A 19,964-nucleotide genomic window follows, 5' to 3' on the forward strand; every position below is an offset into this window, starting at 1 on the left:
TATATATAAATGGAGCGACTGCAGTATAGAATTACATGTAAGTACTTTTTATACATACTTATATATAATGTCCACAATATTTTATATATAATTATATATGAATCTCTGTTAGTCTAATATATGATTATGTATAAGTCTTGCATCATGTATAAACATATATAAGTAAGAAGCAAATTTCAGATATAGTCATACGCAATTGTATATGATTTTGTATAAACGAGAAATTCTGGCTAATTGTGTCACTTTTTCCTTAATTTCACTTAATGCCTTGATTTAAAAATATTTTACTTTTCTAAAAGTTTCTATACCTTTTTCTCATCGCGCGCGTGCATGCAAGAGAGGAATATAAACAAAATAAAATAAAAAAACACTATTTTACACTATTTTTATAAGAAATATATGTTATTTATTGTATTTCTAAATAATATGAGAAAAATAAATAACATGAGATATAAATACATTTTATGAATGATACAAATAGTTCGAAAATTAGTGCTTGGGGTATTTAAAGAAGAGATTTTTAAGAAAGGACCTCATCAAGTCACTCTTACTGCCCATACAGCACAGAACATTGCAATTACATTGCAGCAATGTTACAATCTTGCAAGTTGCAATGTAATATTGTTGAGACATTATTGCAACCTGTAATTGTAATATTTCATGAGAATGTGACAGCAACATTCCAGTAACATTGCAATAGCAATATTCGGTAATTGCTAGTTCGTTCGTTTACCGCTATGCGACGCGCGTTGCAAAATCTATCTCGTATTTAAGTTTTAGTCATGATGATTATATGAAACTTGCAAAGAGTGGCTAGTAAGATTAAGGACATAGTAATTATTTTTATCAGTTTAATTTTTCTGATACGACCTCAACACAGGGAATTCAGATATTGAACTGATTGTTCAAAAATTGAACAGATAAATGTCCGAATAAATAAAAATATATGCAACATTATTCTAAGATTGCAATAACAATGCATTATTGCAAATTCATTACATTGCAATATTACTGTAATCTTTTGTTACAATCTTCCTAAAAGCGGACATTTTAACGTTGCTGCAATCCCACAGCAATGATGCAACAACATTTTGCAGTAAATTTGCAATATTGCAACATTGCGATGAAAGATTGATGCAATGTGTATGCAATCTTTGTGTACTGCATGAGTATATATATATATATATATATGATGTGATGTATGTATGATTATGTACTTTATGTTTGCGCAATAAAAACACAACAAAATAAAACAAGAAAATGTATATTTACTCATACACACCTTTATATAATCATATATAAATATATATATTCATATTCATTTATATTCCTTGAATAAGTTCTCGCTGTTTCTTAAAAGATGGCGTAGCGGCACTCTGTGCATGGAATTTCGTACGGAAACGCATCAGCTAAGTAGTAATATATGTAACCTCAAATTCTAGTAGATACAGTTTACCACAGTGTCAACCACGTGTTTAATTACCTATTGCGAAAATGTCTACTTTTGTGCCAAATAAAGTGTTTTTGCGGGGAATTTTATTGCACTGCTTTATTCAAAAGAAATCTGCAGCTGAAGCACACAGAATTCTTGTTGAAACATATGGTGACAATGCTCTGTCGAATACGACATGCAGAGACTGGTTTAGGCGCTTTAAAAATAATGACTTTGACCTTGAAGATAAAGAACGTTCTGGAGCACCGACAAAGTTTGAAGACGAAGAATTGGAGGCATTGCTTGATCTAGATCCATGTCAGACGCTAGTAGAGCTCGGGAAAACATTGCAAGTAGATGCGTCAACAGTTTCAAAACGTTTAAAAGCGTTAGGAATGATCCAAAAGCAAGGACATTGGGTGCCGTATGAGTTGAAGCCGAGAGACGTTGAACGACGTTTTCTCATGTGTGAATTGCTGCTTCAACGGCATAAAAGAAAAGGTTTTCTGCACCGTATCATCACTGGAGATGAAAAGTGGATACACTACGATAATCCTAAGCGTAGAAAATCGTGGGGTAAGCCCGGCCATGCATCAACATCGTCGGCAAAGCCGAATATCCATGGTTCGAAACTTCTGCTCTGCATTTGGTGGGATCAGCAGGGCGTAATTTATTATGAGCTGCTTAAACCTAATGAAACTATCACGGGAGCTCGCTATCGACTTCAGATGATGCGTTTGAGTCGAGCTCTAAAAGAAAAGCGGCCACTATACGGGCAGAGACACGACAAAGTCATTTTGTTACATGACAATGCTCGGCCACATGTGGCAAAACCAGTCAAAACTTACCTGGAAACGCTTCAATGGGAAGTTCTACCTCACCCGCTGTATTCACCGGACATAGCCCCTCGGATTACCACTTGTTTCGGTCGATGGCGCATGGTTTGAGCGAGCAGCGCTTCCATTCTTTCGAAGAAACCGAAAAATGGGTCGATTCATGGATTGCGTCAAAAGATAAATCGTTTTTTCGACGGGGGATTCAATTACTGCCAGAAAGATGGGAGAAAGTGGTCTCTAATGATGGACAATACTTTGAGTAAAGTTATTGTAAGCCTTATATTTTAAATTAATGTTTTTTTTAACAAAAAAAACACCGAGAACTTATTCAAGGTCCTAATATATAGGTGTATCTATTTATGTATGGACAAATTCGGTATATAATTTTGTATAATTATATATGTACTATTTTTGTCTAATTATGTATGAGAAATTTTTTACCGGGACAGTTTCATCGTTTCTAATGTTTTTACGATGTTTCAATAATGCTTCAAGAGCTCTTTTTAGACCAAAATGATAATAATTGCCTCCACTTATAGGCACAATATTTGTCGTTCTAGGCGTTTGTAATAAACTTCTGCTATCTTTTGGAAAGTTACAACTTGTATGCTTATTTAAGATAGGTAATAGTGCATTAATGGCATTATGAGGAATTCTAAATTTAATGGCCCATTCTTGAATTTCGCGTTTGAATTCGATTTTATTATCTAAAAGAATTCTATCGAAGTTTGTAGACAAAGAATTATTCAAGCTATTTGAATTGCCTTCGCTATAACTTTTATCATTGTTACTGCTCATTGTCATATCATTGTTATTATCGTCACTAATGTTAAGTACTACTTTATGATTGCCATCACATTGAACCGATTCATTAAACGTTTTTTCCTCCAACTAAATAGCATTTCTCTCTCTAAATATAAGTAAATAAAGATAATTAAGTAATGAATGTAAATATCTTCAATTAAACTAAAAGAACTTTAAATTAACATTTTATAAAAGTAATCTGACTATTAACGATATCATATTAACATAATCTATAATAATTGTTCATGACAAAAACAATTTTTTTTTAATTATACTTAAAAATTACATTTATTTACATCAATATGATATCACAGACGTTTCGGCCTTGGCTTAGGCCTTTCTCAATGTGATTAAAACGGTTTTGTTACATTAAAATATGGAGCGTGAAATTAACATAATATCTTATTAATACAGTTTTTTACTATAATCTAAAAAGTAATAGTTTCTGACCATAGTTGGTTTATATCTTGACTAAGGTTTTTAACACTCTTTTACAAAGTCTCAACTAAGTTGAAATTGAGAATTGACACATGGCTAAAAAATGACCATCCAATTTTTCTTAATAAACTCTTATTCTTATTGGGACTCCTTTTACATTCACTGATGGTTTTTTTGAACAAGTAACATATAATTCATACCGCATCGATCGCCGGATTGCGTTTATATATCACCGTTTCAACATGCGTCGGAGAGAAATTGCGAATGAGAATAGATAATGCAAACATTACTTTTTAGATTATAGTAAAAAACTGTATTAATAAGATATGTTAATTTCACGCTCCATATTTTAATGTAACAAAACCGTTTTAATCACATTGAGAAAGGCCTAAGCCAAGGCCGAAACATCTGTGATATCAAATTAATGTAAATAAATAAATAAACGCGAACATCTAGCTTAGGTTCTTAACAGCTTTATACTCTTCTTATCTTTTAGGATAAAACTAAAGAGCCGATTGATATATTTTTTTAATTTTAAAAATTACACTTTTATTTACTCCAAATATACACATAATCTAATGGTATATTTTTCAGTAAATATTATTAACAGTGACATTGCATTGTTATATTTTCCACTCAACAATGTAAGTGTAATATAAAATATATTGTATATAACAGTTATATTTTTGAGTAGAAAATTACAACATTAATGTATACTGGATCGAAAGAACTAGAAAATAATTCATCTAACAATTCATCATTAAATCATGACAAATATAACACATACTGTATTACTTCATTTTTGGTGTAAATATTATTCTGTACATCAGACCAATGTGAGCATCCTGGCATATTTAATAACATATCGTAATCAAACTGGGTTTCCTGATCGATTATACGTCTTAAGTGCCGTTCTGAATATTTTTTTACCTTTTTATTCGGTTGAGTAGTAATTATATTTATTTTCTATTCAAAAATTAATTAAGTAATGTGTATAGAACATTTTAGATCCTAGAAGTTATTTTATATATACAGATTGGACCATTTCAATCTATCTACATTCTTTCTTATCTTGGTTGACAAAAACCATATATAAATATATAGATAGGAACCAAAAGTTACATGTAAAAGTTTATATAAACTTCTCTAATCTTTTAATTAAGATTACAAATAAAAGTTTCATATTATAAATAATATGTAATGAGCATGCACATAACCTCTTTATCATTCTCATTAGCATCCTTTTTTCCAGTACAAAAATACAAAATACAGCTTTTTGTAATATTCATGCATAATATACATAACCTCTAAAACCGGTTAATTACACTACTGTACTTTGAAAGTTATACATAGATTTATTGAAAAAACAAGAAGAATAACATAACAAAAAAGAAAAAACGAGAAACTTACAAGTCTAGATGTAATTATGTGTGAGATAACTCTTTGGGTTTGAAGCACTCTAAAAAAAAATTAACCACACTGTTATTATTTCATTTCACAGAAAGACAAATCATGTATATATTTGATATAAAATATAAATACCTGCTTTTAACTCTTTTCCGATATAGAAATACTTTGAACAACGCAGCAGATAATTATATCGCACTATACACACCACGTGCACACAAGAAGCGAACTGTGAAACGAATTACAGAACTCGAGTTAGTTAGATTAGATACGGTGTGACTCTGAGAGGTCTGCCCTCTTACGGCCATCTGGTTCGGAGCAGAACAACGAGTTGAGTCGATCCGATCAAACGGTTAGATTAGACCGACGACGTGCCTCATTATTTAAAAGAAGGATCATGTGTGTGTGTGTGTGTGTGTATATATATATATCAAAAAAAAACCTATTAAAAAAAATGTATATATTAAGAATCTTTCAAAAAAAAAAATTTTATCAAAGAAATGTATATATTAAAAAACCTTGAAAAAAACTGTTGTATTTATTTTAAAAACTACAAAATATGCATTCTACAAAAAATGTGATATCAGAAAATGACGCCAAGTAGGACTAAAGAACTAGGGAAAAAGTTGTTCACTATTTCTATGAAAACTCTTGCACATAAAGCTATCAAATTTCAAAATATTACAAAATCTTAAAAAAAATACTATATATTATATATATATTGGCTTAGTTTACACCTATTGTTTAGTACACGTACCAAGTATATTAAATCTGTTTTTTTTATTGGTGTACATTTTACCCTAAATAGTTTAAACCAATCGGAGAAGCAGATTTATTCTGATTAATGTTACATAGTTTAAACCCGGATTTACAATGCCCATTCTACAATAAGCCGTAAGTCATAAAGTCGTAAGAAATTGACCAATCACAGTCGATGAATTTTTCTGTGATTTATCTGTCATTGGTCAATTTCTTACAATGGCTTATTGTAGAATGGGCACAATAGGTGTAGTAAGTTTTAAGCTGTAAAAAATTGATCCCTCACAAAGCATAGAATAATCGACTGTGATTGGTCAATTTCTTACGACTTAAAACTTACATTTATTATAAATCCGGGCTAACCCAATCAAAGAAGCAGATTTAGTTCTTGTTAACGTTAGATAGTTTCAACCAATCGGAGAAGCAGATTTGGTACTTGGTACGTATACTAAACGATCAGTGTAAACTAATAAAAATAAATACGTTACTATGTAAAAAATAAAAAATAAAAATATTTAATTGAAAAATAAAAAAATATATTTAAAAAATTAAAATTTAAAAATAAAAAATAAAAATATTTAATTAAAAAATAAAAAAATTATTTAAAAAATTAAAATTTAAAAATATTTTTTTTTTAATGCAAAAAAAACTTGGCGATGCTACACTGAAGTATAATACACATGATGTTAATTACATTACATTTTATTAATATTTATTATTATCAAATTTATTACATTATATTAATTATTATATTATTATCTATTTTTATTGTTTTATATTTTAAGGTGTAGCATCGCCAAGTTTTTTTTGCATTTTAAAAAAAAATATTTTTAAATTTTAATTTTTTAAATAATTTTTTTATTTTTTATTTTTAAATTTTAATTTTTTAAATATATTTTTTTATTTTTCAATTAAATATTTTTATTTTTTATTTTTTACGTAGTAACGTATTTATTTTTATTAGTTTACACTGATCGTTTAGTATACGTACCAAGTACCAAATCTGCTTCTCCGATTGGTTGAAACTATCTAACGTTAACAAGAACTAAATCTGCTTCTTTGATTGGGTTAGCCCGGATTTATAATAAATGTAAGTTTTAAGTCGTAAGAAATTGACCAATCACAGTCGATTATTCTATGCTTTGTGAGGGATCAATTTTTTACAGCTTAAAACTTACTACACCTATTGTGCCCATTCTACAATAAGCCATTGTAAGAAATTGACCAATGACAGATAAATCACAGAAAAATTCATCGACTGTGATTGGTCAATTTCTTACGACTTTATGACTTACGGCTTATTGTAGAATGGGCATTGTAAATCCGGGTTTAAACTATGTAACATTAATCAGAATAAATCTGCTTCTCCGATTGGTTTAAACTATTTAGGGTAAAATGTACACCAATAAAAAAAACAGATTTAATATACTTGGTACGTGTACTAAACAATAGGTGTAAACTAAGCCAATATATATATAATATATAGTATTTTTTTTAAGATTTTGTAATATTTTGAAATTTGATAGCTTTATGTGCAAGAGTTTTCATAGAAATAGTGAACAACTTTTTCCCTAGTTCTTTAGTCCTACTTGGCGTCATTTTCTGATATCACATTTTTTGTAGAATGCATATTTTGTAGTTTTTAAAATAAATACAACAGTTTTTTTCAAGGTTTTTTAATATATACATTTCTTTGATAAAATTTTTTTTTTTGAAAGATTCTTAATATATACATTTTTTTTAATAGGTTTTTTTTTGATATATATATATACACACACACACACACACACATGATCCTTCTTTTAAATAATGAGGCACGTCGTCGGTCTAATCTAACCGTTTGATCGGATCGACTCAACTCGTTGTTCTGCTCCGAACCAGATGGCCGTAAGAGGGCAGACCTCTCAGAGTCACACCGTATCTAATCTAACTAACTCGAGTTCTGTAATTCGTTTCACAGTTCGCTTCTTGTGTGCACGTGGTGTGTATAGTGCGATATAATTATCTGCTGCGTTGTTCAAAGTATTTCTATATCGGAAAAGAGTTAAAAGCAGGTATTTATATTTTATATCAAATATATACATGATTTGTCTTTCTGTGAAATGAAATAATAACAGTGTGGTTAATTTTTTTTTAGAGTGCTTCAAACCCAAAGAGTTATCTCACACATAATTACATCTAGACTTGTAAGTTTCTCGTTTTTTCTTTTTTGTTATGTTATTCTTCTTGTTTTTTCAATAAATCTATGTATAACTTTCAAAGTACAGTAGTGTAATTAACCGGTTTTAGAGGTTATGTATATTATGCATGAATATTACAAAAAGCTGTATTTTGTATTTTTGTACTGGAAAAAAGGATGCTAATGAGAATGATAAAGAGGTTATGTGCATGCTCATTACATATTATTTATAATATGAAACTTTTATTTGTAATCTTAATTAAAAGATTAGAGAAGTTTATATAAACTTTTACATGTAACTTTTGGTTCCTATCTATATATTTATATATGGTTTTTGTCAACCAAGATAAGAAAGAATGTAGATAGATTGAAATGGTCCAATCTGTATATATAAAATAACTTCTAGGATCTAAAATGTTCTATACACATTACTTAATTAATTTTTGAATAGAAAATAAATATAATTACTACTCAACCGAATAAAAAGGTAAAAAAATATTCAGAACGGCACTTAAGACGTATAATCGATCAGGAAACCCAGTTTGATTACGATATGTTATTAAATATGCCAGGATGCTCACATTGGTCTGATGTACAGAATAATATTTACACCAAAAATGAAGTAATACAGTATGTGTTATATTTGTCATGATTTAATGATGAATTGTTAGATGAATTATTTTCTAGTTCTTTCGATCCAGTATACATTAATGTTGTAATTTTCTACTCAAAAATATAACTGTTATATACAATATATTTTATATTACACTTACATTGTTGAGTGGAAAATATAACAATGCAATGTCACTGTTAATAATATTTACTGAAAAATATACCATTAGATTATGTGTATATTTGGAGTAAATAAAAGTGTAATTTTTAAAATTAAAAAAATATATCAATCGGCTCTTTAGTTTTATCCTAAAAGATAAGAAGAGTATAAAAAGCTGTTAAGAACCTAAGCTAGATGTTCGCGTTTATTTATTTATTTACATTAATCTGATATCACAGATATTTCGGCCTTGGTTTAGGCCTTTCTCAATGTGATTAAAACGGTTTTGTTACATTAAAATATGGAGCGTGAAATTAACATATCTTATTAATACAGTTTTTTACTATAATCTAAAAAGTAATGTTTGCATTATCTATTCTCATTCGCAATTTCTCTCCGACGCATGTTGAAACGGTGATATATAAACGCAATCCGGCGATCGATGCGGTATGAATTATATGTTACTTGTTCAAAAAAACCATCAGTGAATGTAAAAGGAGTCCCAATAAGAATAAGAGTTTATTAAGAAAAATTGGATGGTCATTTTTTAGCCATGTGTCAATTCTCAATTTCAACTTAGTTGAGACTTTGTAAAAGAGTGTTAAAAACCTTAGTCAAGATATAAACCAACTATGGTCAGAAACTATTACTTTTTAGATTATAGTAAAAAACTGTATTAATAAGATATTATGTTAATTTCACGCTCCATATTTTAATGTAACAAAACCGTTTTAATCACATTGAGAAAGGCCTAAGCCAAGGCCGAAATGTCTGTGATATCATATTGATGTAAATAAATGTAATTTTTAAGTATAATTAAAAAAAAATTGTTTTTGTCATGAACAATTATTATAGATTATGTTAATATGATATCGTTAATAGTCAGATTACTTTTATAAAATGTTAATTTAAAGTTCTTTTAGTTTAATTGAAGATATTTACATTCATTACTTAATTATCTTTATTTACTTATATTTAGAGAGAGAAATGCTATTTAGTTGGAGGAAAAAACGTTTAATGAATCGGTTCAATGTGATGGCAATCATAAAGTAGTACTTAACATTAGTGACGATAATAACAATGATATGACAATGAGCAGTAACAATGATAAAAGTTATAGCGAAGGCAATTCAAATAGCTTGAATAATTCTTTGTCTACAAACTTCGATAGAATTCTTTTAGATAATAAAATCGAATTCAAACGCGAAATTCAAGAATGGGCCATTAAATTTAGAATTCCTCATAATGCCATTAATGCACTATTACCTATCTTAAATAAGCATACAAGTTGTAACTTTCCAAAAGATAGCAGAAGTTTATTACAAACGCCTAGAACGACAAATATTGTGCCTATAAGTGGAGGCAATTATTATCATTTTGGTCTAAAAAGAGCTCTTGAAGCATTATTGAAACATCGTAAAAACATTAGAAACGATGAAACTGTCCCGGTAAAAAATTTCTCATACATAATTAGACAAAAATAGTACATATATAATTATACAAAATTATATACCGAATTTGTCCATACATAAATAGATACACCTATATATTAGGACCTTGAATAAGTTCTCGGTGTTTTTTTTGTTAAAAAAAACATTAATTTAAAATATAAGGCTTACAATAACTTTACTCAAAGTATTGTCCATCATTAGAGACCACTTTCTCCCATCTTTCTGGCAGTAATTGAATCCCCCGTCGAAAAAACGATTTATCTTTTGACGCAATCCATGAATCGACCCATTTTTCGGTTTCTTCGAAAGAATGGAAGCGCTGCTCGCTCAAACCATGCGCCATCGACCGAAACAAGTGGTAATCCGAGGGGGCTATGTCCGGTGAATACAGCGGGTGAGGTAGAACTTCCCATTGAAGCGTTTCCAGGTAAGTTTTGACTGGTTTTGCCACATGTGGCCGAGCATTGTCATGTAACAAAATGACTTTGTCGTGTCTCTGCCCGTATAGTGGCCGCTTTTCTTTTAGAGCTCGACTCAAACGCATCATCTGAAGTCGATAGCGAGCTCCCGTGATAGTTTCATTAGGTTTAAGCAGCTCATAATAAATTACGCCCTGCTGATCCCACCAAATGCAGAGCAGAAGTTTCGAACCATGGATATTCGGCTTTGCCGACGATGTTGATGCATGGCCGGGCTTACCCCACGATTTTCTACGCTTAGGATTATCGTAGTGTATCCACTTTTCATCTCCAGTGATGATACGGTGCAGAAAACCTTTTCTTTTATGCCGTTGAAGCAGCAATTCACACATGAGAAAACGTCGTTCAACGTCTCTCGGCTTCAACTCATACGGCACCCAATGTCCTTGCTTTTGGATCATTCCTAACGCTTTTAAACGTTTTGAAACTGTTGACGCATCTACTTGCAATGTTTTCCCGAGCTCTACTAGCGTCTGACATGGATCTAGATCAAGCAATGCCTCCAATTCTTCGTCTTCAAACTTTGTCGGTGCTCCAGAACGTTCTTTATCTTCAAGGTCAAAGTCATTATTTTTAAAGCGCCTAAACCAGTCTCTGCATGTCGTATTCGACAGAGCATTGTCACCATATGTTTCAACAAGAATTCTGTGTGCTTCAGCTGCAGATTTCTTTTGAATAAAGCAGTGCAATAAAATTCCCCGCAAAAACACTTTATTTGGCACAAAAGTAGACATTTTCGCAATAGGTAATTAAACACGTGGTTGACACTGTGGTAAACTGTATCTACTAGAATTTGAGGTTACATATATTACTACTTAGCTGATGCGTTTCCGTACGAAATTCCATGCACAGAGTGCCGCTACGCCATCTTTTAAGAAACAGCGAGAACTTATTCAAGGAATATAAATGAATATGAATATATATATTTATATATGATTATATAAAGGTGTGTATGAGTAAATATACATTTTCTTGTTTTATTTTGTTGTGTTTTTATTGCGCAAACATAAAGTACATAATCATACATACATCACATCATATATATATATATATATACTCATGCAGTACACAAAGATTGCATACACATTGCATCAATCTTTCATCGCAATGTTGCAATATTGCAAATTTACTGCAAAATGTTGTTGCATCATTGCTGTGGGATTGCAGCAACGTTAAAATGTCCGCTTTTAGGAAGATTGTAACAAAAGATTACAGTAATATTGCAATGTAATGAATTTGCAATAATGCATTGTTATTGCAATCTTAGAATAATGTTGCATATATTTTTATTTATTCGGACATTTATCTGTTCAATTTTTGAACAATCAGTTCAATATCTGAATTCCCTGTGTTGAGGTCGTATCAGAAAAATTAAACTGATAAAAATAATTACTATGTCCTTAATCTTACTAGCCACTCTTTGCAAGTTTCATATAATCATCATGACTAAAACTTAAATACGAGATAGATTTTGCAACGCGCGTCGCATAGCGGTAAACGAACGAACTAGCAATTACCGAATATTGCTATTGCAATGTTACTGGAATGTTGCTGTCACATTCTCATGAAATATTACAATTACAGGTTGCAATAATGTCTCAACAATATTACATTGCAACTTGCAAGATTGTAACATTGCTGCAATGTAATTGCAATGTTCTGTGCTGTATGGGCAGTAAGAGTGACTTGATGAGGTCCTTTCTTAAAAATCTCTTCTTTAAATACCCCAAGCACTAATTTTCGAACTATTTGTATCATTCATAAAATGTATTTATATCTCATGTTATTTATTTTTCTCATATTATTTAGAAATACAATAAATAACATATATTTCTTATAAAAATAGTGTAAAATAGTGTTTTTTTATTTTATTTTGTTTATATTCCTCTCTTGCATGCACGCGCGCGATGAGAAAAAGGTATAGAAACTTTTAGAAAAGTAAAATATTTTTAAATCAAGGCATTAAGTGAAATTAAGGAAAAAGTGACACAATTAGCCAGAATTTCTCGTTTATACAAAATCATATACAATTGCGTATGACTATATCTGAAATTTGCTTCTTACTTATATATGTTTATACATGATGCAAGACTTATACATAATCATATATTAGACTAACAGAGATTCATATATAATTATATATAAAATATTGTGGACATTATATATAAGTATGTATAAAAAGTACTTACATGTAATTCTATACTGCAGTCGCTCCATTTATATATATATATATATATATATATATATATATATATAACGTTTTATATTTCGTCATGTATAATTATACATATTTTTACACAATTATGTAAAATATTGTATAACTCTATTAAATGCTACATGATTATATATGAGAAATTTTTTACCGGGGTTTGTCTTTTAATTAATATTGATGGATTGCCATTGTCAAAAAATATTGAGGGCTCAGTCTTTTGGCCAATTTTATGCTCGGATAATGTTTCTAAACAAGTTTATATTGTCGGATGTTTTTGTGGAAAAAATAAGCCAACACATGCTGAAGAATTTTTGCGACCATTTGTTGATGAAGCTGTCGAATTAAATCGAAATGGATTTTTATATAATAACATACAAATTACAATTAATATCTCCGCTTTAATTTGTGACGCTCCTGCTGCAGCTTATGTTTTATCAATTAAACAGCATACTGGTTACAATTGTTGTCGGAAATGCACTATTCGAGGGGAGTGGATTGAATCAAAGGTTTGCTTTCCGGGAGGAACATTACAGAATGCTCTAAGAACTGACAACAAGTTTAAGAATGAAGAATACAAAGATTTTCAAAGTGGTATATCTATTTTAAATGAAATTCCCAATTTTGGATTGGTAACAAATGTACCATTAGATTATATGCATTTAATTTGCTTGGGGGTGATGAAAAAATTATTGTGGCTTTGGTTAAAAGGACCCAATAATGTGCGATTAGGCTCACGTACAATTGCGAAAATATCGGAAATACTAGAATTGTTTAAAAAAAGATGTCCAAATGATTTTGTTCGAAAACCACGAGGTCTCAAACATGCTCTGCAATGGAAAGCAACTGAATACAGACAATTTTTGCTGTATACCGGGCCAATCGTATTAAAAAATCATTTATCACAAAATATGTACGTTCATTTTCTTACACTACATGTAGTTATTACGATTCTTGTCAATCCTACTCTGATTACACAATATACAGATTATGCACAGAGTTTATTAGAGCATTTTGTCACAACGTTTTCTATTATCTACGGCAAAGAATATGTCACTTATAACATACATAATATGTTACATATATGTGCCGATGTTAAGAAGTTCGGTCCGTTAGATATGTTTAGTGCATTTCGCTTCGAAAATTATATGTCAACTATAAAGAGACATTTAAGAAAAAATGAAAAATTCCTTCAACAGTTAGTACGAAGATATGAAGAAAATCTAATAGTAGGTTATGAGTCAACAACAAGTAAACGATTTTTGCAAGGAAATAAATTTTTATTTAAGAATGTGCATTTTAATGGACCACTCTCTGATGAAATTAGAGTAAAAGTTCAATATAAACGATGTTTTAACGATCTATATGCAATACATTGTAAAGATAAAAGAAATAATACTTGTATTGTAAATGATGGTACAGCTATAGTAATTTCTAATATTATCGAAAGCTATGATGATAATAGAATTTACGTAATTGGAGCAAAATTAATACCGATAGGAAACGTATATTCGTCTCCAATAGCATCACGTATGCTTAATATCGCAATTGTTACAAAAGATGTAAACTTACATGTATATCCTATATCAAAAATAGCAGGGAAATTATGGCTGATGCGGTACGATAAAAAATTATTTATGTTTCCGCTATTACATACTACATAATGTAAAAATAATAATAATCTTGACGCGCATTTGCTTGCTTGTATGCGAGACTTTTGCAATATAAATATACAGGGTGATTCAAAACAATGTACTGTCCTTGCAATGCCATATTCTTGAACAAATTTTAAGACAATTTTTCCTTTTGTAAAATGTTGAAAAACAAAAAATTTTTTTATATTTTAAAAAGTAAGTCTACAAAATGACATTATTAATTTGCTACATACTTTTATTATAATTTTAAATTCAGTATACATATATGCTATCTCTTATATTAATTTTGCATGTAATTTTATAATCTAGCATGTATATATGCTATTTCTTATATTAATTTTTCATGTAATTTTATGATCTAGCATCAATTCTATATCTATCCAAATTACACACACACACACATATATATATGTACAGATTATTGATATTAAAAGTAATAATTTTTTTGCGCAGAATTCATGGTCATTAAATATGGACAAATACATAAAAATGTATTTGGAAAATAAACCTCAACATATTTCTGAATTACGCCAATTGCAGAATAACTATCAACCAAACCAAACATATCAACAGATTCAAAATAAAAAACGTACTCGAATCCATACATCCAATTTTCATAAAATCCTCACTAGTTGAAATAAATAATTTAATGATTTATACGCGAATAAATTTATTGTATATATACATTTTTTCTTATCTACATACTTTATTGATTATTTCTTCTAACATCCATATACTATGTAATATACTATAAATATACTATAAATATATTATACTATTATAAATATAATATCTGTTTCTCGATTTTCATCATATTTTATTACTTATAATAATGAAGTTTATTTTGGTCTAACAATAGTATTTTTTATCTTTGTTACATAGTGTTTTAATTCATAAATAAAATGGGAATATTTTCGATTGTGGAGTTCGAGGATGGGATCCAACTTGCCCCCACGTCATGGATTTATTGTGATAATAAAAAATGTTATTGGTCAAGTTATACAAAACAAGCAAAGATTAATCAGGCTATTTTTAATCAAGAAGATCCGAATCCATTAATATGGCCGTCATATAATATATTACGAATTTTTGGTACAACAGGTACTGTATTTAACATTATTAAGTTCACATTTTAACTTATTAATTAATGTCCTTTTTTTTTTAATGTGTTTATATATATATGATGTGTATATTGACATTTACATTTATGTGTACTTTTCCCTCACTAGTAGAAAATTTTCGCTAAAATTGATGTTATAAAGAGAGAGAAAAATTTGTTGTATCTTTTTAACTTTATATCAGCTGTCAATTCCTTTCTGTATGGTAAGCAATAGGCAAGTACTTCATTAATTACTATATTATTTTAGATACACATGCAAATGGCATAAAAAAATTGAAAATCGCTGAACAATTTTCCGATATTGATTCTGGGAAAAATGACATTGAAAAAAAAATATCTAGACGTGAGCGAGCAAAGAAAAGAAATTACTATACTTCTGATTTCGAAAATGAATCATGTCACAAGCAAAAAAAACCTGTAAAGAAATACCGCCTTTGCCCATATTGCAAATAGCAAAGGAACAGTCAAACACTATTTCGAGCGTACCGGAAAACATATTGAAACAGAAGTGTAACAATGAACTTCAAGAAAACAGTACTGTTACGTCCTGATAGATGTAGAATTTTTTCGTTGGGCTCGGCGATCGACGTAAACGGACTTAACCGCACGAGCCGAGCGGCACGTTTAGGACTTGCGACGGGTCAGCGACTGGAAGAGTCGTTTTTACTCCGTCAACAAATCAACCGCTCGTGATTCCCTTTTTGGGTCAAGGAATTGAATCCCTATTACCCGGGGCGGAACCTTTGTGCGCAATTTGAGAGGGAAGGTGTGAGGGGGGTGACGAACGAGGAGGGTGTGGTTAAATGAAAAAGAACAAAAGTTTAATTTATTAAAGACAACATTTTAATTTGATTGAATTTATAATTAGGATACAAAAACTTAATTCTTAATCGCATATGTTAATAATTTTATTTATGTATTCTTTACAAGTGTGTGTGTGTGTGTGTGTGCGTGTGAGTGTTTTATTTTTCCGGAGGGAGGACAGAAGAAATAATAAAATAAAGAGAAATGAACTGACTTACTCGTTGCAGAGTAGTTTCGGATCGCGTTGAATATGTTCGGTGGTTCTGAGCAGGCGCCCCGTTGAGGGAAGGTGTTGTATAGGCGTCGGACCTTTTTGTAAACGAGTGGGCACCCTACTGCGGGATGGTGTCGTCAAGGTAATGGACCCTCTACTTGAGATGCACCACGAGATGGTCGCGACAAAGTATCAACTGATTTTACTCTTTGATTCGCGCCCCCAAACTACTCGAAAAACTGTTTCGAGAAACTGAGCTAAACGGAATAACTGCGCAAACTGCTTGAAAAACTGTGTGTGATTGTGTCCGGAGCCACCAGAACACGGGTTTTTATACTCTTTCTTTGGGGTAGATCCCTTTGGAAAATCTTAGGTTTTTGGAGCGGGGATCGAATAGGAATTAGTCTTGTGAGAAGATTTTTAATGTGGGGGAGGATGGCGTCATTTTTAGCTAATAGGATTGGGTTTAAATGATTAGGTTACTTAAAATGAGATAGGCAGAAAGGGGCCCTAACGAATAAGGAATAGCGTCGTTTCGGGTCCATATATGATGGGGGTAGGTTTTTGAGGTGGCGTAACCCGGTTGGTGTTAATTAGTATAGGTGGGGTGCATCTCAGCGTCTTAAGATCTGGGTGGGCGTAGTCTTTAGACCATACGATGGAATGATGGGTGGTCTATAGAGGTGCTTGCCCCGATTCTCGGCTTTCGGATTGGATGGTTAAAAATCGGTATATAAGTTCGCAAAGCCTTGGGCCACTGATCTAATAAATTTGACAGTTTACGACTGTCGCGTGCCCTTGGTGTCGCGTGGAGAGTGCGACTAATGCATCTCGGTTTCCCAGACCTACTAAACACGTGCGCCGTATCAGGTGTCGCGCCTTCTCGGCATGCGACTGCGGTCATTCCCCGATCGTTACTCGGTAAAACCCTATCTACTAGCTAGAGTTCCCGTAGGTGGAATCCAAGAGTATGACTAGTTGGTGCCAGTTTTTTTTTTTTATCTCTTACTCTAACCGTCTGGAGTCGGTTAAGGACTCCAGCTACCGCGAAGTTTTGACTTTTACGGTTTTTCTGGCGACGATAGGCACGCTGAGCGGCCAATGTATTTTGAAATATCCATGCTATTTTTCTCCGTGAGAAGATGCGAGCTCCTGGTGTCTCATGAGAAAAACAGCTCTGGCGTTATAATATTTCTTAAGAGTTTTGTTGGTTCCGCGTTTACTAGGTCTGGTATTTAATGAAAAGAAAAGAATCGTGTAGTCTGATCAGGACGTAACAGTACTTTTATGGCAAGTTCATCACTTTATGATTTTAAAAAACATGGTTCAAAGATATCTTCTGATAACATTGAATCTGACATCTTATGCTCGAAACAACAATCTCTATCATATAATACAGGTAAATATTTTGTCAGTTGAGAATAATAAAAACAAATAATTTTTTACAATTTTTTTTTTTTTAATGGAGAAATTGTTAAGCAGAAATAAATCTGCAAAAAAATCATTTTTTAATATTTATTACAACTAAGTTATCTTTATGATTTGAGTTTTTATTTGTTTGTTTTCTCTTTGGACACCGAGACTAAGACTAAATATTTATAATAAATGTTTTTATCATATAAAAAAAAAAATACCATTTTAAGATAATAAAATATCCCTTTTTTAGAAATTATTAATAATATATGAAATATGCAAAATGTTTTAAACCGATAACTGTTTCTTACACGAAATCATTATTTATTATTGCTGATATTGATTAGCCTATTTATTTTTTTATTATTGTTGCATATAAAAGCTTAAAATTTATTTTTTTTGTACAGATTTTCAAAAAGAAATTTTGCGCAAACTAAATATTATTCTATATAAAATAAATACGATAGATGAAAGGATGGAGATTCTTGAAGAACGTCGTTTAATTTCTTATTACAAACGTGAGGGGGATATTAACACTTTAAATACAAAAGAATTGGGATTGCCTTTGTGCGATGAATTAGCACTTAATACTCTAGAAAATAAATTGGAAGACAATGAGTTTTTTGAAAGTATGGTATGTTATTTTCTAACTCAATTTAATTTAAAAATAATAATGTTAATCGATGTCAAGAACACTTCGAACATTTCTGAAATTATTTATCTTTATAATCATAGGTACATACATTAAAAGGCCTAGGAGGTGTTGATGTGCATTCTTGCACTATTAATATACTTAAAAAATTGATGTCTAACTCTTTGGCCGAAATGTACAGTTTTGCCGGAATGAAAAAGAAAAAGGCTTTCCAGGAATTGACTTTGTACAAAATCATACTTAGTAAATTTTTTATTATTACTATAAATTTTTTTTAGTATTTGTCAGCTTATCGAAAACTGGTATTAATTTGATTAAATTTATAATAGAAACTGTCCGCATTCATTACAAGGACGTGACTGAGGAGGAAGTTGCCAAATTTATAGCGAAATGGCTAGTACAGGCCAAAGCTCGTCAAGAGAGAAAGTATGTATATAACTTTATATACATATATAAACAATAAATATGTATAAATATGCAAATATATATTTATTTATTAGCTATAAAAAAGTGTGTTGCTATAATGTATGTAATTATTATTTATTTATAGAAAATCTTCTATTTCACTTGATGAAAACAAAAATATGCAGATATGCAGCAATCACGATGATGCCGAAGATGATTTATGACGATTTAAGATGACTTATGACGATTTAAGATAATATTTATGACGATTTAAGATGATTTGTGTGTTCAATAAAAAACAAGTGATATAATATATAATTATCAAAATATAATATAAAATATATTATGCTGCAATGTAATATATATATTTAAATAAAAATTAATTTTAAACATTTATTTTGTTCAATTTTTCAAAACATTATTATAATGTATAATATATATAAATTCTGCATTGATTAAATGTTGAATCAATATTGAATCAATGTTTCTTGTCTTGCAGACATTGCAATTCAGCGGACATTAGACATTTCTTCAATATTTTTTCAACATTGAATCTATATTTCGCAACGTTGCTGAAACATTCATAATATTGCAATTTTACGTTTTTTAGATATTGATTCAACGTTTGTGTGCTGTATGGGACGTTACTTGTTTTGTTTATATATTGCAATATATAATTTTTATTACTTTATTCTTATTTTATACATTAACGTGAAAAATCATATTCAGCAAATACATAATGTTAAAATATTTTATTAATATGAATATGATAACTGTTTCATAAAAGACTGTAAATCTCAGAAAAAATATCGCGTCGAGCGAAAGCAACACGCCGCTAGTCGACTTAGTCGCGTCGAGCGAAAGCATTCGGGAAAGCATTTTCGCTGCCAACGCTTGGCAGAAGAAACGGTGCGAGCGTTTAAAACCGGTTTTTA

At 30.5% G+C, this 19,964-nt stretch overlaps 2 protein-coding genes across 4 annotated transcripts in view; one reads left to right on the top strand and one right to left on the bottom strand.

Annotated features, from left to right (window-relative positions):
- LOC136996984 (uncharacterized) overlaps positions 1-5,353 on the bottom strand; it is a 22,031-nt gene extending 16,678 nt beyond the window's left edge. Inside the window, exons 1-2 of one of the 2 annotated variants that reach the window (XR_010887815.1) lie at positions 5,053-5,353; positions 4,921-4,969 (exon numbers count right to left, since the gene is read on the bottom strand). The gene's annotated coding sequence lies outside the window, so the exon portion shown is untranslated. Of the gene's footprint in view, positions 1-4,920 lie in introns of both variants that reach the window. The other variant, XR_010887814.1, reaches the window with a different exon arrangement.
- A 1,113-nt stretch (positions 5,354-6,466) lies between these two features.
- Positions 6,467-19,423, top strand: LOC105670619 (uncharacterized). 2 transcript variants are annotated; one of them, XM_067347030.1, is made up of 8 exons: positions 6,467-7,730; positions 7,814-7,862; positions 15,304-15,522; positions 15,789-17,958; positions 18,380-18,606; positions 18,708-18,867; positions 18,954-19,050; positions 19,175-19,423. In XM_067347030.1, exons 4-8 carry the CDS (start codon positions 17,847-17,849, stop codon positions 19,251-19,253), a joined length of 675 nt encoding a protein of 224 aa, XP_067203131.1. In that variant the 5' UTR covers positions 6,467-7,730; positions 7,814-7,862; positions 15,304-15,522; positions 15,789-17,846; the 3' UTR covers positions 19,254-19,423. The 2 variants fall into 2 exon arrangements, with proteins under 2 accessions (XP_067203131.1, XP_067203130.1); XM_067347029.1 differs by having other exon boundaries at positions 6,467-7,862.
- Positions 19,424-19,964: the final 541 nt, after the last annotated feature.

This window comes from Linepithema humile, chromosome 1, assembly GCF_040581485.1.
Source record: "Linepithema humile isolate Giens D197 chromosome 1, Lhum_UNIL_v1.0, whole genome shotgun sequence".
In the NCBI taxonomy this organism is placed as follows: Eukaryota; Metazoa; Arthropoda; class Insecta; order Hymenoptera; family Formicidae; genus Linepithema; species Linepithema humile.

Bases quoted from the DNA above. Each gene is read 5' to 3' on its own strand.
- LOC105670619 (XM_067347029.1), top strand. From the start codon at position 17,847: ATGGCAAGTTCATCACTTTATGATTTTAAAAAACATGGTTCAAAGATA. The intron at 17,959-18,379 runs GTAAATATTTTG...TTTTTTGTACAG, and splicing joins ATCTCTATCATATAATACAG to ATTTTCAAAAAGAAATTTTG. The intron at 18,868-18,953 runs GTAAATTTTTTA...AATTTATAATAG, and splicing joins TTTGTACAAAATCATACTTA to AAACTGTCCGCATTCATTAC.